We start from the raw sequence: 22,271 nt of genomic DNA on the forward strand, positions 1-22,271 counted from the left end.
AAAGTTTATTAAAGGCCCAGAAAAAAAAAAAAAAAAAAATAAAGGTTCAGCACTCGGATTATACTGCAAACCCAAACCCCCTTAACGGATCCGGCTTCTATGCGGTACTAAAAAGTACATCGTTTGGGCGTTGGCAAGGTCTAGTGGTATTTCTGGGGAGCCTCAGCCCCTAATCCCTAATAGTACCGGGTCCCGGTTGCGGGCGGGACTGGGAGTAGTTTGCCATGCTTCTCTCTGGGAAGAGGTTTCCAAGTAAGTCTATGAGCTTCAGCTTCACTTGCTCGTGATTGTTCTATTGCTTTCGTTTCCTGTTTGTTTCCCTGGATTTTGTTGTGCAAGTATTTGAATGCAGAAGTGCAGTGGTTATTTTTTGTTCGTTTGTATATTTGGTTGTTACTTCTATTATCAAAACTTGCCCAGACAACATTTGAAGACTTTTATTGTTTTATTTTCGTCTGTTTTTGAATCCCATTTGCGCTGAAGTGAACCATGGCGTCCAGGTCGGTCCAGGTGTTAGCTAGGATTCCCTTTTATGTAAGAAAGGGCATATTTGTCATTTGATTATCCGGAAAAGTGTATTTATAACAAAACGGTGCTGTTTTAGACTACAGCATCTATGCGGTACTTTTTAGTTTTTAGTACCGCATAGAAAAAAGCCGGATCCCCGGCCAGTTAACCACCTCTCTTCTCTCTTTTCTCTCCTCTTCACACCCCGCGCGACTACTGTCACCGTTGCCTCCGGCATCGGCGAGCCTTGACCGCCGTTATTCCTTTCCGGCTGCCACTGACCTGATTCCGTCACCGGTTAGAAGCGCTAATTTTATACTATTTTTGAGGTTATATTTTTGCGTTTTTCTTCTTCTTATATTCTTCTTCAAATTGTCTCCAACTTCATTCGATTTTGAGAAAATAGAGCACAAGAAATTTTCAAATTTTTTCTGTTCCCAATGAATTCATTTTTATAGCAGTCAACAGTGCCTCAGTTTCTTTCTACTTAAATGCTCGAAATACTCAATGCTCTAATGAAAACATTTTCCCAGGCTTCTCGCTTTATTGTGTTCTTAGCTTTACATAATCCAGACTGTCATCATTTAGATATGTATGAATTCGAGTTAAAATGTTAATTCTTACATTATATCTGAATTGATTGTACATCTGACTGTGATCTGATCCTGTTTATTATTTATTTATTTTTGTTTATAGCCATGGCCTTGAGAATGGTAACTGGGAAGTTGCGGAGCAAATGGTTGCCCAGATTCTCTGCTGCTTCTCTACTGCATTCACATGCCACCAGTTTTGGTTCGTCCTTCTGTGTGTGTGTTCTGTTCAGAAAACCTTTTCGTCACATATTCCTTTTTCCCTCATTAAAATGATTTTATTGAGTATGAACGTTTCCTTATTCTTGAATACTTCCTTGCAGTGCTGACAAAAGTTGTTTATGTGTCAAATTCCAAAAATTTTCTTTTGGACTTTCAAAAATTAGGGTCCCGTTCTGTGTTGACTAGCGCTTGAAATGAAAACCTTGCTTTTTAAGCAAATGCTTATCTTCAATTAACATGACAGATTACCTCTAGTGGAGCCAATCAGATTTATAGGACTATAACTAATTCGTCAAAACATTTTCCAAACTTTTTTTTTTATGTATCTTTTCTGTTTTTGGTGAAATGTAAACGCATAATGCCACGTGTTTTACTCTTGAGGCAACCTTATGATATAGGCATAAGGTAACCTTAGTTGTCTATTTGAGACAAGCGCTAAAAACAGTTAACTATAAGGAATGGAGAACATTAAAAAGTGAATGAACATTTCATTGGACTATGCTAGGAGAAAAAACTATTATCTCCAATTGATAATCAGTGCATGTGAAATTGATGCACAGAACTATCAAAACTGGAAAAAGAAAAGGTTCCGTCGAGAAACATGGCTAACTATGACAAATTTATGCTTAAATATTGATAAAAAATTTTTATTGAGAACTAAAATACTGAGATTTGTGGCTACACTCTGCATTAAGTTTACATCTCATAAGATGTAAGGTCTCAAAAGGTGCACCTTTGACTATGGCTTGGCTCATGAGTTCTAAGTAATAATGCCTCACTTTTTCTTTTCTTTTTTTTTTTTTTTCTTTTTTCTTTTCCCTATTAAATCTTTTGGCATTTTAAGATTCAACAAAGAAACTGGATCTAGATTATTATTACTATAATCATCAGGCCTCCTTTTCCTTCAATATTTTTCTTTTCAGAGGATTTCTGCACATTATACATGTAACTTTAAGTTTACCCGTGAAAAAAGAGGGGTGGAGGCAATTCACCATCCCTCTATTTTTCAAGCTAACAAAAGGGAACCTTGGTAAATTTGGAAAGCTAATAATTATTCCTGATTTTTAATTAGAATATTGATGGATCAAGTAATAATTGCTGCTTGGTGTCACTTTGCTTCACCTTCACAGCTTATATTGAATAATCATTACTAGAATTTCATTTCAGGATTTAAAGAAGTACAGGAAGAAGAAAAAAGTCGCATGGTTGGTAATGTCTTCAGCAATGTGGCTTCAAACTATGATCTGATGAATGATTTGATGAGTGCTGGATTACATAGATTATGGAAGGACAGGTAATCCAAGGGTCGTGCATGCCTGATTTTATTTTGGATTTGAAATCTATTGCTCTTTGCCTTCACAATGTTGCATATCCAACTTTTTCAGACTGGTTTCCAAACTGAATCCATTTCCTGGAATGAAGCATCTTGATGTGGCTGGCGGGACAGGTTAGCATACCATGCACAATAATTATATCTAAGATATGTTGATGTTTGTTGGCTTAAAAACTTGAGAATACTGTAAGTGTTGGATATAATTGGGCAACATGTAAAGAGTGGGGAGGGGCGTTGATATAGATGAATTTTTATTGGATAAAGAACAGTGCAACCAAAACTATCAACAACGATGCACCCATCTAACAAAAACTTAACACTGCTCAAGCCTATATGGTAAACACTCCTCTAATCTGCCTTGCATGTAGATAATTCTCCTCAAATAACAACTACCTCAAAAACTATACAGAATAGCAGCCAATCTAGAAGTATTTCATCCATCACCTCTCTGTCCAGCCATTCTCTGCAGCAAATTCTTGACATCAATTTGCCAAGCTTCAAAAAGTCTCCTAATATCAGCAGTATTCATTGTCATCGACATGCCTGAACATCATACTTGTACATCCAGCACAACTGCCTGAACATCATAATTGTACATCCAGCACAATTTTTTGATAAGTCTTTCATGAGGGGAGTTTCATGAAAGTCTTATTATCCCTGATCAATTTTTCATCATTAAATCTTGTTTCTGCAATCTGCCATTTAGAGCAAACCTCAGTATAAAACTTTCTCTGTATCCTTAAACCTTCCTAAATAATGTTATACCAAGGAACTTCAGGAGGTTTCTCTTGTATGCTCTGCCAAGTATTTTTGTTGAGAATTTCTCATCACCTTTTTGAAATCAACAGGTTTTTTAGCGCTTCATCGCTGTGGATGGTAACATGGCTTTCAATTATTTTCCAAACTTTAAGAGCTTTTTCAGAAATAGCTTCAGGAAGGCAACACCTATTCCTTCTGATGACTTCTGCAACTTTGGCATTCTTGGGAATATTGGGACCTATCATTTGATCTCCAAATTTATTCACAATAGCACCAAAGGGAAGCCAATTTTCATGCCAGAAGTAGGTGTTTTTCCATCCCCCAATCACATGTCCAACTAGAGGTTTTGCCTCATCTCTCATTAAAAGTTTCTTTTTGTTCAACCTTAATCTGTTGCACGCGTTATACTTCCTATGCTTTTATTCTTTATGATCATATCATGCGTCCAGGTCTCCCAAATAGACGGAAGTTTTTATATCAATGCTCACAGATGCTTTATCATGGAGCAATTTAAGATACAATATAGAAAAAAATTAGTTATTTTGACAAATTTTGAAGGTTTTTTAAAATTACTGACCTCCAGATACAATTTATGTAAATTGGTGAAATGAAGCGAAACATTAATTTTCCTTTAGGAAATTTTCAGCATGAACTTGCTTTCACATGAAAATCCTTATCTGGTGTGAAAACGAATTTTATTTGCTATGATGCAATCCAGATTTGTTCTTGTTTTAAAACCTTAATTATATTTGTGGATGTTGGGTTTAAAGCTTTGAAGTTTTGCAGGGGATGTAGCTTTCCGAATCCTGGAAGCCTTAAACAGTGTCAAACATAGAGCAATGCAAGATGTTCTTGAAGATAATTTACATGAAGAAACTGAGATATTCGTATGTGACATCAACCCCAACATGTTAAATGTTGGTAAAAAGCGAGCCTTGGAGAGAGGTAAAGTAAATGGAGTTAGTGAACTGTCATTAGACGAATTATATGTTCTCCTTAGAGGATTGCATGTGAAATTTATGTCATAAATCCTGCTTTAGTTTTGAAATGAACATCTTCTCCTGACTTTTATAGGTCTTGGAGAAGACAAATCCCTATTATGGGTGGAGGGGGATGCAGAAGCCTTGAACTTCAAAGATAATTCAATGGATGGTTACACAATTGCCTTTGGGATTAGGAATGTTACACACATAGAGAAAGTTCTTGCTGAAGCTTACAGGTAAGCTTACACCTTGGCATGTTGTTGTATACCTTTACAGCCTCTAAATTGTTTGTGGATGCAGCACAATTTACCATTATTTCAAAGTAGTTAATAGTCTTATTGAATAGGTTATATCCTTTATATGGATGGGATCTTTCTATTTTGACATTCATCATAACTTAAATTGTCTTTTGGGAGCAATTATGTTTCTAAATTTGATACATATTGATATTATTAACCAAAACTTTTATTTATTTATTATTTTTTTATAAGTAATTGCCAAAAACTTATCAAACATTGCTTGTCTGTATATATTTTTTTTTAACATTAATAAGTTACTTTATTGATATGAGAAGAAACTCCCCCTGAAGAATTATACTTAAAGATTAATGAAATCTACAAAATCAACAGATGAAGAACAGAAACCCTTTCAGTGTTGACAGATAATCCATACAAACAATGCCAGAAAGCATATTTAAGGTCAATAATGGATTTGTTCAACGCCTTCAAAAGTACGATTGTTCATTTCTCTCCAAATTGTCCACGTAAGGCAAAGTGGAGCAGTCTTCCAAGCTCTTTTTATGCTTACCAAACAACCCTTGCCAACTAAAGTACACATCTACCACCTCCTTTGGCTTTACCCTTTGAACCCCCAAGACATTATAAACAAAGGACCATAGTTCTCTTGCAACAAAAGCTTCTTGAGGAGCTTCAGGTGATTGATACAGTGGAAGGTAGTAGGGCTTTGGTTGAGGGGGAGATTCAAAAGAAGTTGGAGGTTGTCAGTGAGTTAGAGAGGTGCTCTTTACTGGAGGAGATCTCCTGGAGGCAAAAGTCCAGGGTGATGTGGTTGAAAGAAGGAGATAAATGCACAAAATTCTTCCACTCGATTGCCAACTCAAATAGAAGGTATAACTCTATTGATTCCTTGTTGATTGGAGATTCCGTTTCTTCTAATCCGGCAGAGATAGGGGAGCATGTGGTTCAGTTCTATCAAGATCTCTTCTCTGAGAAGCATAGCTGGAGGCCTCGGTGGGATGATCTTTCCTTTGATACCATTTTAGAGTCAGAAGCTAGGTGGTTGGAGAGAGCCTTTGAGGAGGAGGAGGTTAGAAAGGTTGTGTTTGCTTTTAATGGTGATAAAGCGCCGGGTCCGGATGGCTTCTCCATGGCTTTTTTCCAAGCTTGCTGGGAGGTGGTGCGATCGGACATTATGGAGGTTTTTTCTGAGTTTCATGCTAGAGAAGTGTTTGAGAAGAGCTTGAATGCTTCCTTTATTTCTCTTATTCCTAAGACTCCAGGAGCTTTGTCTCTAAAAGATTTCCGGCCCATTAGCCTTGTAGGAGGAATCTACAAGATTATTGCTAAAGTCTTGGCTAACAGATTGAAGACGGTTATGGACAAGGTTATTTCCAAATCCCAGAGTGCGTTCATCAAAGGGAGGCAGATTCTTGATCCAATTCTAATTGCGAACGAATGCCTTGATAGTCGTATTATATCAAGGGAGCCGGGAGTCATATGCAAAATGGATTTAGAGAAAGCTTATGATCATGTCAATTGGGATTTTCTGTTGTATATGTTGAGGAGATGCGGCTTTGGGGGAAAATGGTGTTCGTGGATAGCGCGGTGCATCTCTTCTGCTAAGTTTTCGGTGCTTGTTAATGGCTCACCATACGGCTTTTTCAGCAGTTCTCGAGGCTTAAGGCAAGGAGACCCTTTATCTCCCCTTTTGTTTGTGTTTGTTATGGAGGCCCTGAGTCGTATGATTTCTGCGGCAGTGAGTGGGGGTGTGTTGAATGGTTTCAGGGTGGGTGATGTTTCTCTTTCCCATCTTTTGTTCGCCGATGACACTTTGATTTTCTGTGACGCTAGCTCCGCCAAGATTCAATCTCTGCGAGTTCTCTTGCTCTTATTCGAGGCTGTCTCGGGGCTTAAGGTGAATTTGGCCAAATCCAGCATTATTCCAGTGGGGAATGTCGATAATGTGGGAAGGTTAGCCGACCTTTTAGAGTGTGAAGTTGCTTATTTGCCTGTGTTGTATTTGGGTCTTCCATTGGGGGCTCCTTACAAATCTTCTCGTATTTGGGATGGAGTCATTGAGAAGGTTGAAAAACGGTTGGCTAGTTGGAAAAGGTTATACCTCTCTAAGGGAGGGAGAGTGACCCTTATCAAGAGTACGCTCTCTAACTTACCTACGTACTACATGTCGCTGTTCCCTATTCCGGTGAGTGTTGCTTCTCGCATTGAGAAGTTGCAACGCGATTTTCTCTGGGGTGGCATGGGTGAAGCTTTTAAATACCATTTGGTGAGTTGGGAGAAGGTTTGTACGCCAATCTCGTACGGGGGGCTTGGCATCAGGAAGTTGGTTCAGTTCAATTGCGCATTGTTAGGTAAATGGTTATGGCGATATGGCACGGATAGGGATGCTTGGTGGAGAGTTGCGGTGGATTGCAAGTATGGTAGTTTGTGGGGTGGGTGGTGCTCCCGAGAGGCTGCTAGGGCGTTTGGAGTAGGGTTGTGGAAGTTTATAAGGAAAGGTTGGGAGAAGTTCTCCAAATTCCTGAGATTTGAGGTGGGGGAAGGGAGTAGGGTTAGATTTTGGCATGACCTGTGGTGTGGAGATTCGACTCTGAAAGAGGTGTTCCCTGATCTCTTTGGCATTGCTCGGGTGAAGGATGCGTCAGTGGCTGATAATTTGGAGAGTTTGGGTGGGTCCTTTCAATGGAATGTGAGCTTTATTAGAGAGGCTAATGATTGGGAAGTCGATATTTTTGCCTCTTTCTTCCAGATGCTGGGCTCTACCAAGGTGAATATGGAGAGGGCTGATTGTCTTAAATGGGCTCCATCCAAGAAAGGTGTGTTCAGGGTGAAGTCATTTTTTGGTTCGATGATGTGTGATGGAGGTACTCGATTCCCATGGAAGTGTGTGTGGCGGTCTCAGGCTCCATCGAGGGCAAATTTCTTCACTTGGTCTGCAGCTCTAGGCAAAATCTTGACGTTGGACAATCTGAGGAAGAGGAACTTAATTATTGTGGACAGATGCTATCTTTGCAAGCGGGATGGGGAATCAGTGGATCATATTCTTCTGCACTGCGATATGGCTTCTGCTCTTTGGAACAACATTTTCTCCCGCTTTGGTATGGCGTGGGTCATGCCTAGGAGTGTGATGGACTTAGTTGCTTGTTGGTGGAAGTCTGGGAGATCTGGGAGCGCTACTTCTTGGAAGATGGTGCCTATTTGCCTTTTTTGGTGCATTTGGAGAGAAAGAAATCTTAGGTGTTTTGAGAATCTAGAAAGCTCCCTAGAGGAGGTGTTAGAGCTGTTTCTCCATACTTTGTATGTCTGGTCGATGGCTTATTTGTACCCTTTATCTATCAGCTTTGCTGAATTTCTGATTTCTTTTTCGCTTACTAGTTAGGTGTTTTCCTGTTGTATACTTCTAGTGTACGTAGGGGCGCCTTACGCTTTCAATAATACTATCATTACTTATCAAAAAAAAAACAAAGGAGTGGAGCAGAAGTGATCCACAGATTTACCTCTATTTTTACACATGCAACACCAATTTTCAAAATAATGTTCTGCTTAATAAGATGATCGATGATTAAGATTTTGCTCAATACAGCTGTGCATGTGAAAAATGCAACTTTTTTTGGGACTTTATTACACCAATTCTATATAATGAAGGAAGTAGATTCGATCCATACTCTTCACAAGTGTTGAGATGGAGGGTATTCAGGGTTGGTATGGACTGGGTTGGAAGATTTGAAGTTGTTAATTTTCTTGACACACTTATGATTGGTAATTTGGTATAGAACTCTCCATGTGCATCATCAAGTTAATATGGGTGGAAGATTTCTAGAGTTTTCAGAGTACTGTAGCCTATCTTCCCAGGCAGTGGAAAGAACTTTTGGGATGCTGTTCAGATAATTTTTTCCAAGATCAGTTCCAGACCATAGCCTGAGATTGTTGGTTAATGGAGGCCTTAGGAGAAGTAAGAGTGCATTCAAGTTTAACAATTTTGGCTTAAAGATGCGCTGTCTAGGTTTGTGAATTGTGGAATAAATCATTTTGGATTAGGAGATCAATAAGTTAGAGAAACCAGTGATACGAAATGAAAATAGTTAAGCTGTCCATTAGGAGGACTGTTATTTTATTTCCTTTATGTCAATCATTTACTTGTCATATTCAAGCATGAGTGGGATTGGTTGAGACTTACCTTTTGATAGGTCTGAACTATATGGTGAAACTGGTAACTTGGTAAGAAACTGCCTTTGTTTTTGAGATTGTTGGACATATACCCTTTGGCTTTCCATTAAAGAAAATACATCTTCCACCAGATATATCCGAGAAAACAAATATAGGCTAGATCTAAGTAACCAATATGTATAGCAAAAGTGAGGTAGTGTGTGCTCGTACTAGAAGTGTGAAATATGGAATGAAATTATGAAGCTTGCTAGAAACTTTTCTGTATACTTATGGGAGGAAAACTAAGATGAAATGGCAGCTTTCAAAAATATCATCCCCTGTATTGGAGAAGAATTTATTTGTAAAATTACAGTTCTACGGGATGGAGGGGTTTGCCACCCATTGTATCTCAGACTTGATGTATTTATTATTTATTACTAAATAAATACAATGTAGCACTGAACTAAGTATTGAGTACCTTTTATTGCTACCAAGGAATTTTTTTGCTCTGATATTTATGTATCATACTGGCTTCTATGACTTTGTTTATCAGGGTACTAAAACGAGGAGGAAGATTCCTTTGCCTTGAACTGAGCCATGTGGAAGCTCCTATTTTTAAGGAATTGTGAGTATCTGATGAACAACTTAGGACTAAATTTGTGTATGATAAGCTAGTTTGTGGCTATTCATAAACCTATATTTGTTCCTTCTGACTACTAGCATCAGCATCAAACCTCTTAGCAAAAGGGGAAAAAGAAAAGTTCTTTGTTGTCATCTTTATTGTGTAAGCAAAATCATAATTGTCTTGTAGTCTGCTGCATCAGCCTCTATCTGAAAATCAATAGATTGACAAAAGATTTTCCTTGAAATCACCCTGATTTTCAACTGATTTGACAATCCAGGATCCTTTGAGGTTATTTATTTATTTATTTTTTATGAATTTTGTCCAGTGGCTAACTTGAAATTTTTACACCCTTAACTTATTTTGGTTCATTTTCATTTTCCCAAACACCCAATAAGACGTCCATTTGTATGAAGAACAAAGTATTAATGCCACTACTGTGTCTGCTGTTTTTGGATAATGGATTTCGCACATTGGAGAAAACTATGTTCATGTTCATCTAAATAGACATTGGAGAAAATTATTTTCATTTCATATGAAGACATAGACATTGGATGATGGATTTCACAGACTTTACTGGAATCTAGTTCTCTCCCTCCCTCCCCCCTTTTCTCTGCGGTTGTGCACTTTACTTTTGCCTTAATCTAGTCTTGCTTGTTTTCTTATGCAGATACGATTATTATTCATTCTCCATCATTCCAGCCGTGGGAGAGCTAGTTGCAGGTGATCGGGATTCATATCAGTACTTAGTTGAAAGTATTCGCCGTTTTCCCTCACAGGTTCTTATTCTTCTGTCTTTCAAAATATAGTCCACCATTACTGATGTTTGTTTGAAGTTTAGTTGTATCAAGACAACTGCTGCCATCTGATGGGAAAATGCCCCAATGCAATTCCCAGGTGCTATGTAGAAACTATAAGCTAAAACAAAGGTTTTATTTTTCAACTGGTCAATTCCCTAAAAACTATCTTTCAACTCACTAAAAGTTGCTATATGTGCGTATGCATGTAAACTGGTACTGTGAGTAAAACATCAAAGAGGTGTTAGAACAAACTGAATAGAGTAGGGTGTGCATGACATGTTTTTTCTTTTACCTTCCAGGGGAAGAGGATATTAAAGTTCAAAGAAAACAAATTTGGAAATCTAAGAACATAGTTTGCAGTATTTATATTGATGGGAGTGCCTTGTGATTTCTGGTTTTAACTTATGTCGTCTGTCTCTATATGCGCCATTAAATTCCTACTCTACCTACATGTGCTCCTTTGTACCAACTGGTTGTGATGATGATAGCTATCTAGGTTAGGGGTGGTTCGGTCACCTCCAACTACTTTCATTTTTAATTTTTTTTTTTTCATTCATTGTCAATTTTTTTTTCTTAGCTTTCTTTTTCTTTCTCTCTCCTATTTTTATTTATTTTTTCTAATGTGTTATTTTTCAAATGACGTATTTTGAAATGATATGGTAAAGTTAACTGATGCTGACTCAATTATATATAGTGTCGAATTGTACTGAATATGACGTGACCATCGGCCTATGTGTCACAGTTCGTTGTTACAAAACCTAATGAAAATAGTACAGAGGGAGCGATTTAATCATGGAGCATACCTTAAGAAAGTAATTTAATAAAAGGTTAAATCACATGGACCTTTGCAGTATTTTTCCCCGATAGACAAAAAATTATAAATTGAGAAGAATTGCTGGTTTTTCCATTTGGATTGTACTGGTATCTTGTATTATATATTAATTTTATCATAATTGATGAATGCAGGAGACATTTGCTTCGATGATTGCAGATGCAGGGTTTCAGAAGGTTGAGTATGAAAATCTTAGTGGTGGAGTGGTTGCCATCCATTCAGGATTAAAATTTTAATGTGTCATCAATTCTTATCTGAAATATCCCTACAGCTTGTATACCTCACAGAATTTCTGGCAGTGAAGCTTCAGTTCATGTTTCCCTGTATGAAATACGACAGAAAGCTTTTTAGTTAGTTTGAAGGGGACTCTGTACGAGTGTCCATTTGTTCAAATTTCTGGAGAAAAATGGGTTTATCACTTAATAAAGCTTGATCTTGATGGGCCGCTGTAGCCATGTGGGTTGCCACGTGATGGTGGGCACTTTAACTGTACTTCCCTAATATATCTGTATAATCAAAATCAGTCAGTCTCAAACCCAACCTTCACTAGTGTTCTCAAAGAAATCGACCGACTGTGTAGAGATTGGCAGATAATCTGTACAGCTTCGGTGCAGGTTTTGATTTGGAGTGCCTTGTCAATTAGTTAATTTGTCTTTACCTTTTAACGGTATGCATCAAGATAGAGTAAAGCTGGCTGGATCTACTGGGAAAGCGATACAAGGCGTGTTCTAATAATCTATCGCAGCTTGCAAGCATATCTCAATCCATTCATGTCATTTTCTTGTTGACTTCGTCAAAAGAAAATTTGTTCCCCAGTATGAGATGGAGGGCTTGGGTTCTTTTTTGTAGATTGATTATGCACATGATAGATGGTTGCTAATATTGAAGAGACGCCACCAAAGTTGCTCATAGCGGTGAAATTTGGGACTCCTATCTTAATTTTAATCCACTAAGATCCGATTAAAAAATCACCTTTTCTATTTTAGCAAATCACATCCGGCTTAGCAAGTTTTAGTTAAAGAACTTTTAACTATTTTATCTTTTTACTTTAATTTATTCTATTTAAATATTCTTGATGTATTCTCTCCGATAATCATATTTTTTAATTTTTTTTCCCAAATGGTCATTTTTTTTAAAAAAAAAAAAAGAAAAAGAAAATTCATCTTTTCCCGACTATCATCCCTACAAAGAGCCAAGAACAAACATTTTGCTGTAGTACAAGAGTCGATAGAGGAGCGAGGCCGCAAGGGTAACTAAGCTGGAGGTGGCATCAGAGTAGTGGTGGAGAGCTGTTTGAAGAAAGATATTAGACTGATTTTTTTTATTTTATTTTTTTATATTAGTTTATTTAGGCATATATGGTTGAGGCGTTGAGCTCGGAACAGGATCATCTCCACTTAGTTATAAATCAGAAGTATAATTGTTTTTTAACATTTTTATAAAATGTGAAAAGATAACTATAATCTTGATTTATAACTAAATTGATCTCTCCCTTTCAAATGAAATGGAGAGGATCCAAATTCATTGAGCTCCGGTGCAAGGGTTGCCCCAACCCGCCCTGCGGGGTGTGCGTGTCTTAAATGTTGTAAATTTGATTGCATGATTGCATCGTTGATGTTTGCTGGTGAGCAGACCACACGCAAATAGAACATGACCTTAATGACCCTGGATAGGATAGAACAAGGAGAAAGTTATTGGAACCTGCTTGAGCTGTTATAGTTATTGATGATCAAATTTTGCAGACAAATAAATAATAATAGAGGCAAAAGGACCATGGATGTCAGATACAATTAATGTGCATCTCCCTTACAAATTGATACATGCACGTACGTACGGGACATGCAGTAGCTTAATTAGGATCATGAGCATGAGCATGGAAGAAGCAGTAATGGTGAGGTGCTAGCTTGGTATACATGTTGGCCTTATAATGTACGTTGTGAATGGTGTATGCGCGCAGTTTGATTTAGGTGGGGTGAGCTTTTATTAATGCAGTGTAGCTTTTTGTCGACAATGAAGAGGATAGAACAAACTCATGATCTTTAATCACTACTCAACTCGATCTTCACGATCGAAAGCATACATACATGTGATGTGATGCAGTGGCCGTCTGAGGCAGACATCAGACATGCATGAGACAACAACTGCAGCAAGGCACTGGTATTTCCTGATCACACATGAGACGACTGAGAGGACATGCATATATATATATATATATACATATGCAGCTATATACGGAAATATCGATCTGTGTTATATATAGTCTATATATTTATCTTCATTAATTATCTCGATCAGTATCTACGATCTTACTGATCATGACATCCTTTGATGTACATAAGGATCACGGACATTCATTACGCAAACTGGTTTGTAAGTAGTAACCCATATTTACTTTTCTATACATTAATTGGATTCGTGGAAGGGCTATTTCTTCTAGTACTATACCAGTGGCTTCCTAATAGCTAAGTTTCAGTAATAAACTGTATGAGCTAGCCCTGATTCAGTACTACAAATAAACAAGACTTATGTTTCCCTAGCTACTGCCCTTTCCCCCCTTCCCCGAATTGAAAAAAAAATAAAAAAATAAAAATGACAACAAGACTTAATGTTTAATATTATGGTGATTGAACTAATTAGAGCACACCTCCAATGCATATATATATATATGCCACAATCATTATACAATTTTTTTTTTTTTTTTTGAGAAAATACACTTTAGTTTCCCAAACTATGTACCATTCCTTTGGCACTTAGCCCACAAAACTTTAAAAAATGATATTTAACTCCTTTCAATCAAACTATTACAATGGACGGAAAACACCACATGATGAGCGTGCACATGACTTTTCTTTTACTTGAACTATCCAAATTATTCCAAAAAATTATTTAAAATGAATAAAAAAACTGAAGTAGTGGTGAGAGGTGGTTCAGGTTTGGTCATCCTTACTTAGGGACGGAGCTAGGAGTTTTTATGGGCAGGAGCCAGTGGCAATAATTTTTTTTTTGATATAGGCTAGTAGGCTAAATTTTTACTTTTTACCTTATATTTTTTAGAAATTTTTTTTCTCACCTTATAATTTTTTTTATTTTTATTTTTTTTTTATTTTTTAGGACTGGTTCGACCACTTCCAAACTGGTAAGGGGGTAGCCAAAACCATCATCTTATGGCTGAGGGGTCGTTTGACCACCCAATTAGTTTTTTTTTTTTTTTTTTTGAAAATATATATATTTCAAAGGTAATTAAATTTGGACAATTCAAGTAAAATAAAATTAAAAAAAAAAAAATCATGTGTGCATCGCGTATTACATTTTCTGTTTATTTTAATAGTAAATGTAAACGGAGAGTACGGCTTATATACAAATTATAAATTATGCAAATGGGATCAAGTATGATTAGTTTTTAAAGTTTGAGAGTTTTTTTTTTTATTTTTTTTATTTTTTTTATTTTTTTTTATTTTTTTTTATTTTTTTATTTTTTAAGATAGTGATAAATTGAAACTTGAATAGAAAGAAGTCGGATGCATATACACTACAAAAAAAAAAGGCATTTTGAGCCGTTTCTGTTGGAGCCGTTTTATAAAAACGGCTCCAATTTGAAACGTTTTTAATGAAAACGGCTCCATTTGGAGCCGTTTTTTAAAAAGGTTTTTAATTGGAGCCGTTTAAATTAAAAACGGCTCAAAATTGAGCCTGTTTTTAAAACGGCTTCAAAAAATTTAGAGCCGCTTAAGATAAAACGGCTCTATATGGAGCCGCTTTCAAAAAAACGGCTCCATTTTGAGCCGTTTAATTTTAAGCGGCTCTAATTTGAGCAGACTATTTACAACCTAAATATTAGTTAGAGACGTTTTTAGCAAAAGGGCTCTATTTTCAGCCCTTTTATCTAAAACGGCTCAAATTAAAGCCGTTTGTAAGAAACGGCTCAATCTTGAGCCCTTTAAAAAACGGCTCAATTTCTAGCTGTTTTAGATAAATGGGCTCCATTTGGAGCCGTTTTATCTGAAAACGGCTCTATTTTCAGCACTTTAATTTTATAAAAACAGAGTCCAATTTTAAAAATTAAAAATAACTCCATTTATAATAATTCTAGCCATATATATTAAAAATAAAAGTAATTAATATATATATATATATAATCACAACGCCCAAATTAAAGGTGAGAAACAAATTAAAGCCCGATTGACCAAATTAAAGGTCATCGAAGTGAATTAAAGATAAAGAATTAAAATTTAACTTGGTTCCGAGAAAGAAACGACCGCCGGAGTTGGCGTGTGTAAAGCATTCATGTGCCTTCTTTGAGAACCCCCTTAACGATGGACGATCTTTACGAACTTTGATCGGCATCTTCCAAGGCTAGAGATAATAACTATAGCCCACACGCATATAAAACAAAATATCTAAACCACAAGCACGTGTGGGTCACACACCAATTAGAGACGAAACACACAACCTCATTAAGTGTCCAAAAAAGGCCGGCTACTACACCTAGACAGTTTTTGTCGAATAAAATCCAACCGAGTATAAAAAGATCGAAATTGCCTTAAAGGCTAGGAGAAAAACATCGGAATCGGAGATGTGAAGCCTCTCTCTCCCCGACGAACAAAGCTTTTAGGTTTCTCTCTCTCTCTAGAAACTTCAAACGTTCTTTCTCTAAAGAGAGAGTAGAGTACTTGATTAGTATATATGTCAATATATATATATGTATATACATGTACACACACACACACACACACACACACACACACACACACACATATATATATATATATTAATAACTAACTATATATTTATCAACAGATTATAATTAATATTTATTGATTTGTTGTGATATATGTATATATATATATATATAAAATTGAAAATAATTGGAGTCGTTTTTGTCCTAAAACGACTCTAGATAGAATCGTTTAGGAAAAACGACCTCTATTTAGAGTCGTTTTATAGTAAGAAACGACTCCATTTAGAGTCGTTTTACTAAAAACGACTCCAAATGGAGTCGTTTTAGGAAGACGACTCCAAATGGAGTCGTTTTTCTAAAAACGACTCCGTTCGGAGTCGGAGGTGTGCGGGAAACGGAACGACACAGTTCTGTCCCGCGCGCCTCCCGACTCCAAACGGAGTCGTTTTTCTAAAAACGGCTCCAAATGGAGTCGTTTTTAGTAAAACGACTCCGTTTGGAGTCGGGAGGCGCGCGGGACATGGGACACAGCTCTGTCCCGCGCCTCTCTTCTTGTCATTTCGCATTTATTGCGAAAGTTGATTTTTTTAAAATCAACGTGCTCATCCCCAGGCCATGCTGTTCCATCCCTCCGGCCATTCTCAGACTCTCAGCTCTCTCACGTCTCTCTCTCTCTCTCTCTGTCTTCGCCGTCCGGCCATTTCAGTGAAGCCGGCCGGCCACCCGGTTCCTCTTTATCGGCTCCTCTCCGGTCGTCTCGTCTCCTCTCCGGTCGTCTCCTCTCCTCTCCTCTCCGGTCGTCTCCTCTCCTCTCCTCTCCTCTCCTCTCCGGTCGTCTCTCTCCTCTCCGGTCGTCTCTCTCCCTCGGCGGTCTCTCTCTCTCAGTAAAACCCCTACCACCGGCTACCCCGCCGGAAGACCGGGTAAGTCCCTAAACTCTAGCTCACTGTACATGTGCTTTTGTTTAGCTCTCTCTCCCTCACGCTTTCTCTCTGCAGGTGCCTCCCTCACAGCTCCGACCGGCGAAGAAGGCCACACTCTCTCACAGCTCCGACCGGCAAAGAACAAAAGGTCTCTCACAGCTCCCTTATGCTTTTTTAATATATATTTTTTTCATTTATTTATTTTTACATTTTTTTCTGCTTTATTATTTTTATTGTTGCAATTACAAATGTCATGGAAATTTAATTAGAGAGATTAAGTGAAGTTTCTAATTTTTCTTTAGTTTATGGTTGTCATTTTTTTATTTTTTTATTAATGAATGAATTTCTATTAACAACAAACAAATAATACATGCAACACACTCAAGCAAAACGTTGGAACCATTGATGCTAAACAAAGCATCTACCTACCTACAAACATCACAGGAATACTCCGGCAATAAATTAGGGTTAAGAATTTAATAATTTGGACCCTAGAGTTAGTGAGAATCAAATTTGAGTTAAGGGAATTAATAGAGTTTTGGACTCTAGCCTAATGACATGCTATCATTTGGAGCTTACCTGGGAAAAGTCTTGCTAGTGCTAGCTTTTGAAGTTGGTTAATTATATATATATATATATATTGTCATTTTTCGTGTTTGTCTTTGATGTTCATTAATTGAGAGAAGCCAAGTCGTGTTAGATTGGGCCTTTGATCAAACACCACAAGATATGTTCAAAGAGCCGTTCACGTAATTGCTAGCCAAGGACAAAACCCTAGAGACTAATGTCTTGTTTTTAGAGTCGTTTTTTATATTCATAGACAATACAATGTAATAATCTATATATTATTTTTACATTTATATATTTCATAAAATTAAAACACATCACAAAAAATATATATTCATAGACAGTGTAATAATCTATATATTAAAATAGCAATCTAGATATAAATGCTTATTTACACAATGTAATAATCAAAAATTTGATTCATGACCTAGGACCAAATAAATTTAAGAAGATGCCGCGTTGTCTAAGATAATGCTCTAGGTTATTGACTCATTTTTTTCAATTCTTTGCCAAAAAAAAAAAAGATTCTAGTAATTAATTGAGGACCGTTTGTGTATATAACACAGTCCTTAATTTGTGTTATATATTTGTAACCATTTTGTGTATTGTAATGTGATAAGATAAATATGGACAAAAGTTGGATGACGAAGTGGAGAGGTTCGAGGGAGTATATGGAAGGGGCCGAAGCGTTCGTGAAGTATGCAGTTACGAATTCCAAAAATAAAAATTCAATTGTATGTCCATGCAAGAAGTGTGGTTTGAACAGGAGCCTACGGCCAGAAGAAGTATATGACCATTTGACCGGTGGAAGGGGAATTATGCCTAATTACACTGAATGGATTTGGCATGGGGAGAAGATTAGGGCTCCTGTACCTAATAAAGTACGTGTTGTTGAATCTCCTAAGCCGGCTCCGACTGCAAATATTGTACCAATTCTCGATGAGTCAAGAACGATGCAGTCCATGTTGCAAGATGTTTTTGGCATACATAGTACTCGGGCAGACGATGATGAGTGTCAAGTGGAAGTGGAAGCCGATTATGTACCTGAAGCAGTTGATGAAGAGATCGATGAGAGTGCCAAGAAATTCTACAACTTGGTTCAGGATGCAGACAAGCCACTTCATGATAAAACACGATATAGCAAATTGTCAGCTATTGTTCATCTATACAACTTGAAGTGTGTGGGTGGACTCAGTAATACGATTTTCACATTGTTGCTTGAGTTCATCAATGAGATAGTACCAACAGATGAGCCAGCTTTTCCTAAAAGTATGTATGAGACAAAAAAATATTTAAGAGACTTGGGACTTGGATATGAAAAGATTCCGGCTTGTCGAAATCATTGTATGTTATTCTGGAAGGAAAATGAGAAGTTAGATACATGTACAGTGTGTGGAGCATCAAAGTGGAAGGACGAAATTACTGAAGAAGATGGGTCATCCCGAACATTGAAGAGACGACCGGTAAAGGTGTTGCGGTGGTTTTCATTGGCTTCAAGATTGCAAAGGTTGTACATGTCACAACATACCGCTTCCCACATGAGGTGGCACGCTGATGGGCGCACAAAAGACGGTGTGCTCAGGCATCCGGCAGACGGTGAAGCTTGGAGAACATTTGATACACTGCACCCAAACTTTGCATCAGACCCACGAAATGTTAGGCTTGGTCTAGCGTCGGATGGTTTTAACCCTTTTGGGAACATGAGCACAAGCCACAGTACTTGGCCTGTTATGTTGGTTCCATACAACCTACCTCCTTGGATGTGCATGAAACAACAGTATTTCATATTATCTATGATTATTTCAGGCCCAACTGCACTAGGAATGAATATAGATGTCTACCTACAACCTTTAATATCTGAGTTACAGGAGTTGTGGAATGTAGGGGTACGGACATATGACATATCCAAGAAGAAGTCATTTGTTATGCGGACAGCATTGATGTGGACAATAAATGACTTCCCAGCGTATGCAGATTTATCTGGATGGAGTACTATGGGTCCAATGGCATGTCCTTGTTGTATGCATTCAACGAGGTCAACATGGTTGACATACGGGCATAAATATTGTTATATGGGGCATAGACGATGGTTGTCTGCCGATCATAAGTGGCGACATATGGCAAGAACCTTTGACGGTAAACAAGAGCTGGGTGTTGCGCCTGTTATTCCAGATGGTGGTGAAATCCTACGACAATTACAGGGATTTGATGTTCATGAAGACATAAGAAGAGACAAACGACAAAAAACTGTGCAGCAAGGTCATGGGGCAAATGAGACCGTGGTATGGAAAAAGAAAAGTATTTTTTTCACATTGCCCTATTGGAAGGATAATTTGTTACGACATAACCTTGATGTGATGCACATCGAAAAAAATGTGATGGATAATATCATTGGGACCCTACTGGACATGAAAGTAAAAACAAAAGACAACCACGCAGCACGTTTGGACTTACGTAAAATGGGTTTGAGAAAAACACTTCATCCATTCACAAACGAGAGAGGCAAAACATATATACCAGCGGCGTGCTACACGATGTCTAAGGAGGAAACAATTAATTTCTTAAAAGTGATCAAAGATGTTAGAGTACCCGATGGATATGCCTCCAATTTGTCCCGTTGCGTGAACCTTAAAGCCCGTACCATTGTTGGTATGAAGAGTCATGACAACTATATACTCATGCAACAACTGCTGCCAATAGCTTTGCGTGGCTCCTTGGAAAAGAAGGTTGTGAAACCTTTGATAGAGTTGTCTGCATTTTTTAGGGGTATATGTTCAAAAACATTGACGGAAGAAGATCTAGCTCGACATGAAGCTGAAATCCCTATCATATTGTGCAAGCTTGAACAAATATTTCCTCCGGGCTTCTTTACAATTATGGTTCATGTTGTCATACATTTGGTTCGTGAATGTCGACTTGGTGGACCAGTACACTGTCGGTGGATGTATCCAGTTGAGAGGTAATTATGTATTCTAAGTATATATAAGGTTTGGTTTTTTTTTTTTCCTTTATTGTCTCAACGAGGTAATACAAGAGATACTTATGTTTTCTCTATGTAGGTCCCTTGGACGATACAAATCCCCAGTGCGCAACAGAGCTACACCTGAGGGTTCTATAGCGGAAGGTTACTTAGCGGATGAAATGATCACATTCTGTTCACGGTACTTAGAGAACGCACTCACAGTCCACAATAGGCCTCAGAGAAACCCTGATGAGGCTAGGGGAGCGGTAACACGAGTAACTCTTGACCAACGCACATTGACGCAGATCCATCGATATATCATTTTTAACTAGGACGAGTTCCTTCAATTACGCACGTGAGTTATACTTATTAATACATCTTACTTTGGCTCAAACATACAACTGTTTATTCTAAATGTGGACTGCCAACATATAGGACGCATTTGGATGAGTTGAGGCACGACTCCAATAGAAGCCGACTATTGGACAGAGAATTGCACCGACAACATAGGGACACTTTTTGTGTTTGGTACCGTAATTACGTAAGAATTTCATATGGTTTTTCTATGAGCGACATTTTATTGTATATGTAATTTTCTACATCTCAACAACTATGAGCAATTTTATCTCAAATCGCAGGTTAACCAAATGGACCAGACACGTAGAACTGAGTTAGGGGATAAGCTTGTATGGCATTCTAAAGGGCCAATTGAAACGGCCTTCGAATATAACCGATATGTAGTTAACGGCAAGCTGTTTCGCACTATGGCCCAAGATGAAGGAAAAACAACCCAAAACAGTGGCGTGTGTGTGCCTACAGTTGATGGCGATACCTATTATGGGAAGCTAACTCGAATAATAGAGGTAGAATACTATGACACGACTAGGTATGTGCTATTTAAGTGTGATTGGGCGGACATTAGAAAGGATAGAGGATGGTCGGAGGATGAGTATGGTATGACACTTGTGAATTTCAAAAACCTAATACATACGGGAGATAACATTTTGGATGATCCATATGTATTATCTTCACAAGTATCCCAAGTATACTATGTCCATGACGACAGGAACCCAGACTGGTGTTGCGTAGTAAGGACTAAACCGAGGAACGTGTATGATGTTGGTGAGGGAGAAGTGAACAATGATGAAGATCTCAACTACCATGAGAGTGAGCCATTGAACTTGAACATTAATCAGGATCCAAATGAAGCTGATTACGGTGAAGACATTCATTATGCCCGTAGCAATATACCTGCGATTGAAGTAGTACAACCACAATAACTTAGCATGCATGTATGACTTTGTTTTTTCAATAATCTTAAACTGATATCAAATGTGCATTAAACATGTTGAGTGATTTCTATATTTACATTTGATCTGACACTTTATATATATTTGTGTATTTTGTAGACTAATATGGCAGACAAGCCACCTCCAAAGAAGAAAGTTTTTTCTCGGATCCCAATACGACTCTTTTCAGAGTCTACACCTGAGATAGAGACATCTCAACATCTGGCTGAGATAGAACACGATGACCGCCCATCTTTTCCAAGTGCAATCATGGTTGAGGAGCCTTTACAGGACAACATACGTACGCCATCGAATATGGCTGATGGGTTTGCAGAGCCTTTTGATGATATTGATTCTACTATATTGGCACAAGAGACTGAGCGGGAACAAGCTCAGTCTCAAGAGTCTGAGAGGGAACAAGCTCCCACACAAGAGTCTGAGAGGGAACAAGCTCCCAATATTGGCGTACAATTGGATAGTCGACAAGTCCGTACGATAGGTATGTATGTTACACTTGATATATATATAGTCTAGGCTCTAAATATTTTACTTGATTATTTAACTTATATACACATATAATTTATTTATTTATTTTTTTCATGTTTTTGATTTAAATACAGATACGGATAACAATTTCCACATCAGAGATGTTGGCTCTCCAACCACCCTTTGGACAATACCCGTAGGCGAGAAGGTGGTCATCGATTTTAATGCGACGTGGTAGCCAGTTGGCACGAGTGGCATGAAATTTAGCCGGTTAGGAGCAAAATATGTTCGGAGTGGGAAGTTTGTTGGGCTAGG

At 37.8% G+C, this 22,271-nt stretch overlaps 2 protein-coding genes across 5 annotated transcripts; both read left to right on the top strand.

Annotated features, from left to right (window-relative positions):
• Positions 1–607: 607 nt before the first annotated feature.
• On the top strand, positions 608–11,538 carry LOC133859687 (2-methoxy-6-polyprenyl-1,4-benzoquinol methylase, mitochondrial). 4 transcript variants are annotated; one of them, XM_062295193.1, is made up of 9 exons: positions 608–804; positions 1,204–1,299; positions 2,487–2,613; positions 2,705–2,766; positions 4,198–4,356; positions 4,486–4,630; positions 9,351–9,422; positions 10,090–10,198; positions 11,186–11,538. In XM_062295193.1, exons 2-9 carry the CDS (start codon positions 1,206–1,208, stop codon positions 11,285–11,287), a joined length of 870 nt encoding a protein of 289 aa, XP_062151177.1. In that variant the 5' UTR covers positions 608–804; positions 1,204–1,205; the 3' UTR covers positions 11,288–11,538. The 4 variants fall into 4 exon arrangements, with proteins under 4 accessions (XP_062151177.1, XP_062151178.1, XP_062151179.1 ...); XM_062295194.1 differs by having other exon boundaries at positions 625–836; XM_062295195.1 differs by lacking the exon at positions 9,351–9,422 and having other exon boundaries at positions 625–804.
• Positions 11,539–17,845: 6,307 nt separating this feature from the next.
• Positions 17,846–21,461, top strand: LOC133860556 (uncharacterized). The gene is made up of 4 exons (XM_062296137.1): positions 17,846–19,161; positions 19,303–20,178; positions 20,279–20,447; positions 20,820–21,461. Exons 1-4 carry the CDS (start codon positions 17,846–17,848, stop codon positions 21,459–21,461), a joined length of 3,003 nt encoding a protein of 1,000 aa, XP_062152121.1.
• The last annotated feature ends 810 nt before the right edge of the window (positions 21,462–22,271 follow it).

The sequence above is a fragment of the Alnus glutinosa genome, chromosome 2, assembly GCF_958979055.1.
Source record: "Alnus glutinosa chromosome 2, dhAlnGlut1.1, whole genome shotgun sequence".
Classification (NCBI taxonomy): Eukaryota; Viridiplantae; Streptophyta; class Magnoliopsida; order Fagales; family Betulaceae; genus Alnus; species Alnus glutinosa.

Coding starts and splice junctions, on each gene's coding strand:
- LOC133859687 (XM_062295193.1), top strand. CDS start 1,206: ATGGCCTTGAGAATGGTAACTGGGAAGTTGCGGAGCAAATGGTTGCCC. Junction 2,614..2,704: donor CATAGATTATGGAAGGACAG/GTAATCCAAGGG, acceptor CAACTTTTTCAG/ACTGGTTTCCAAACTGAATC. Junction 2,767..4,197: donor TGATGTGGCTGGCGGGACAG/GTTAGCATACCA, acceptor GAAGTTTTGCAG/GGGATGTAGCTTTCCGAATC.
- LOC133860556 (XM_062296137.1), top strand. CDS start 17,846: ATGGACAAAAGTTGGATGACGAAGTGGAGAGGTTCGAGGGAGTATATG. Junction 19,162..19,302: donor GTTATGCGGACAGCATTGAT/GTGGACAATAAA, acceptor TATGGGGCATAG/ACGATGGTTGTCTGCCGATC. Junction 20,179..20,278: donor TGGATGTATCCAGTTGAGAG/GTAATTATGTAT, acceptor TTCTCTATGTAG/GTCCCTTGGACGATACAAAT.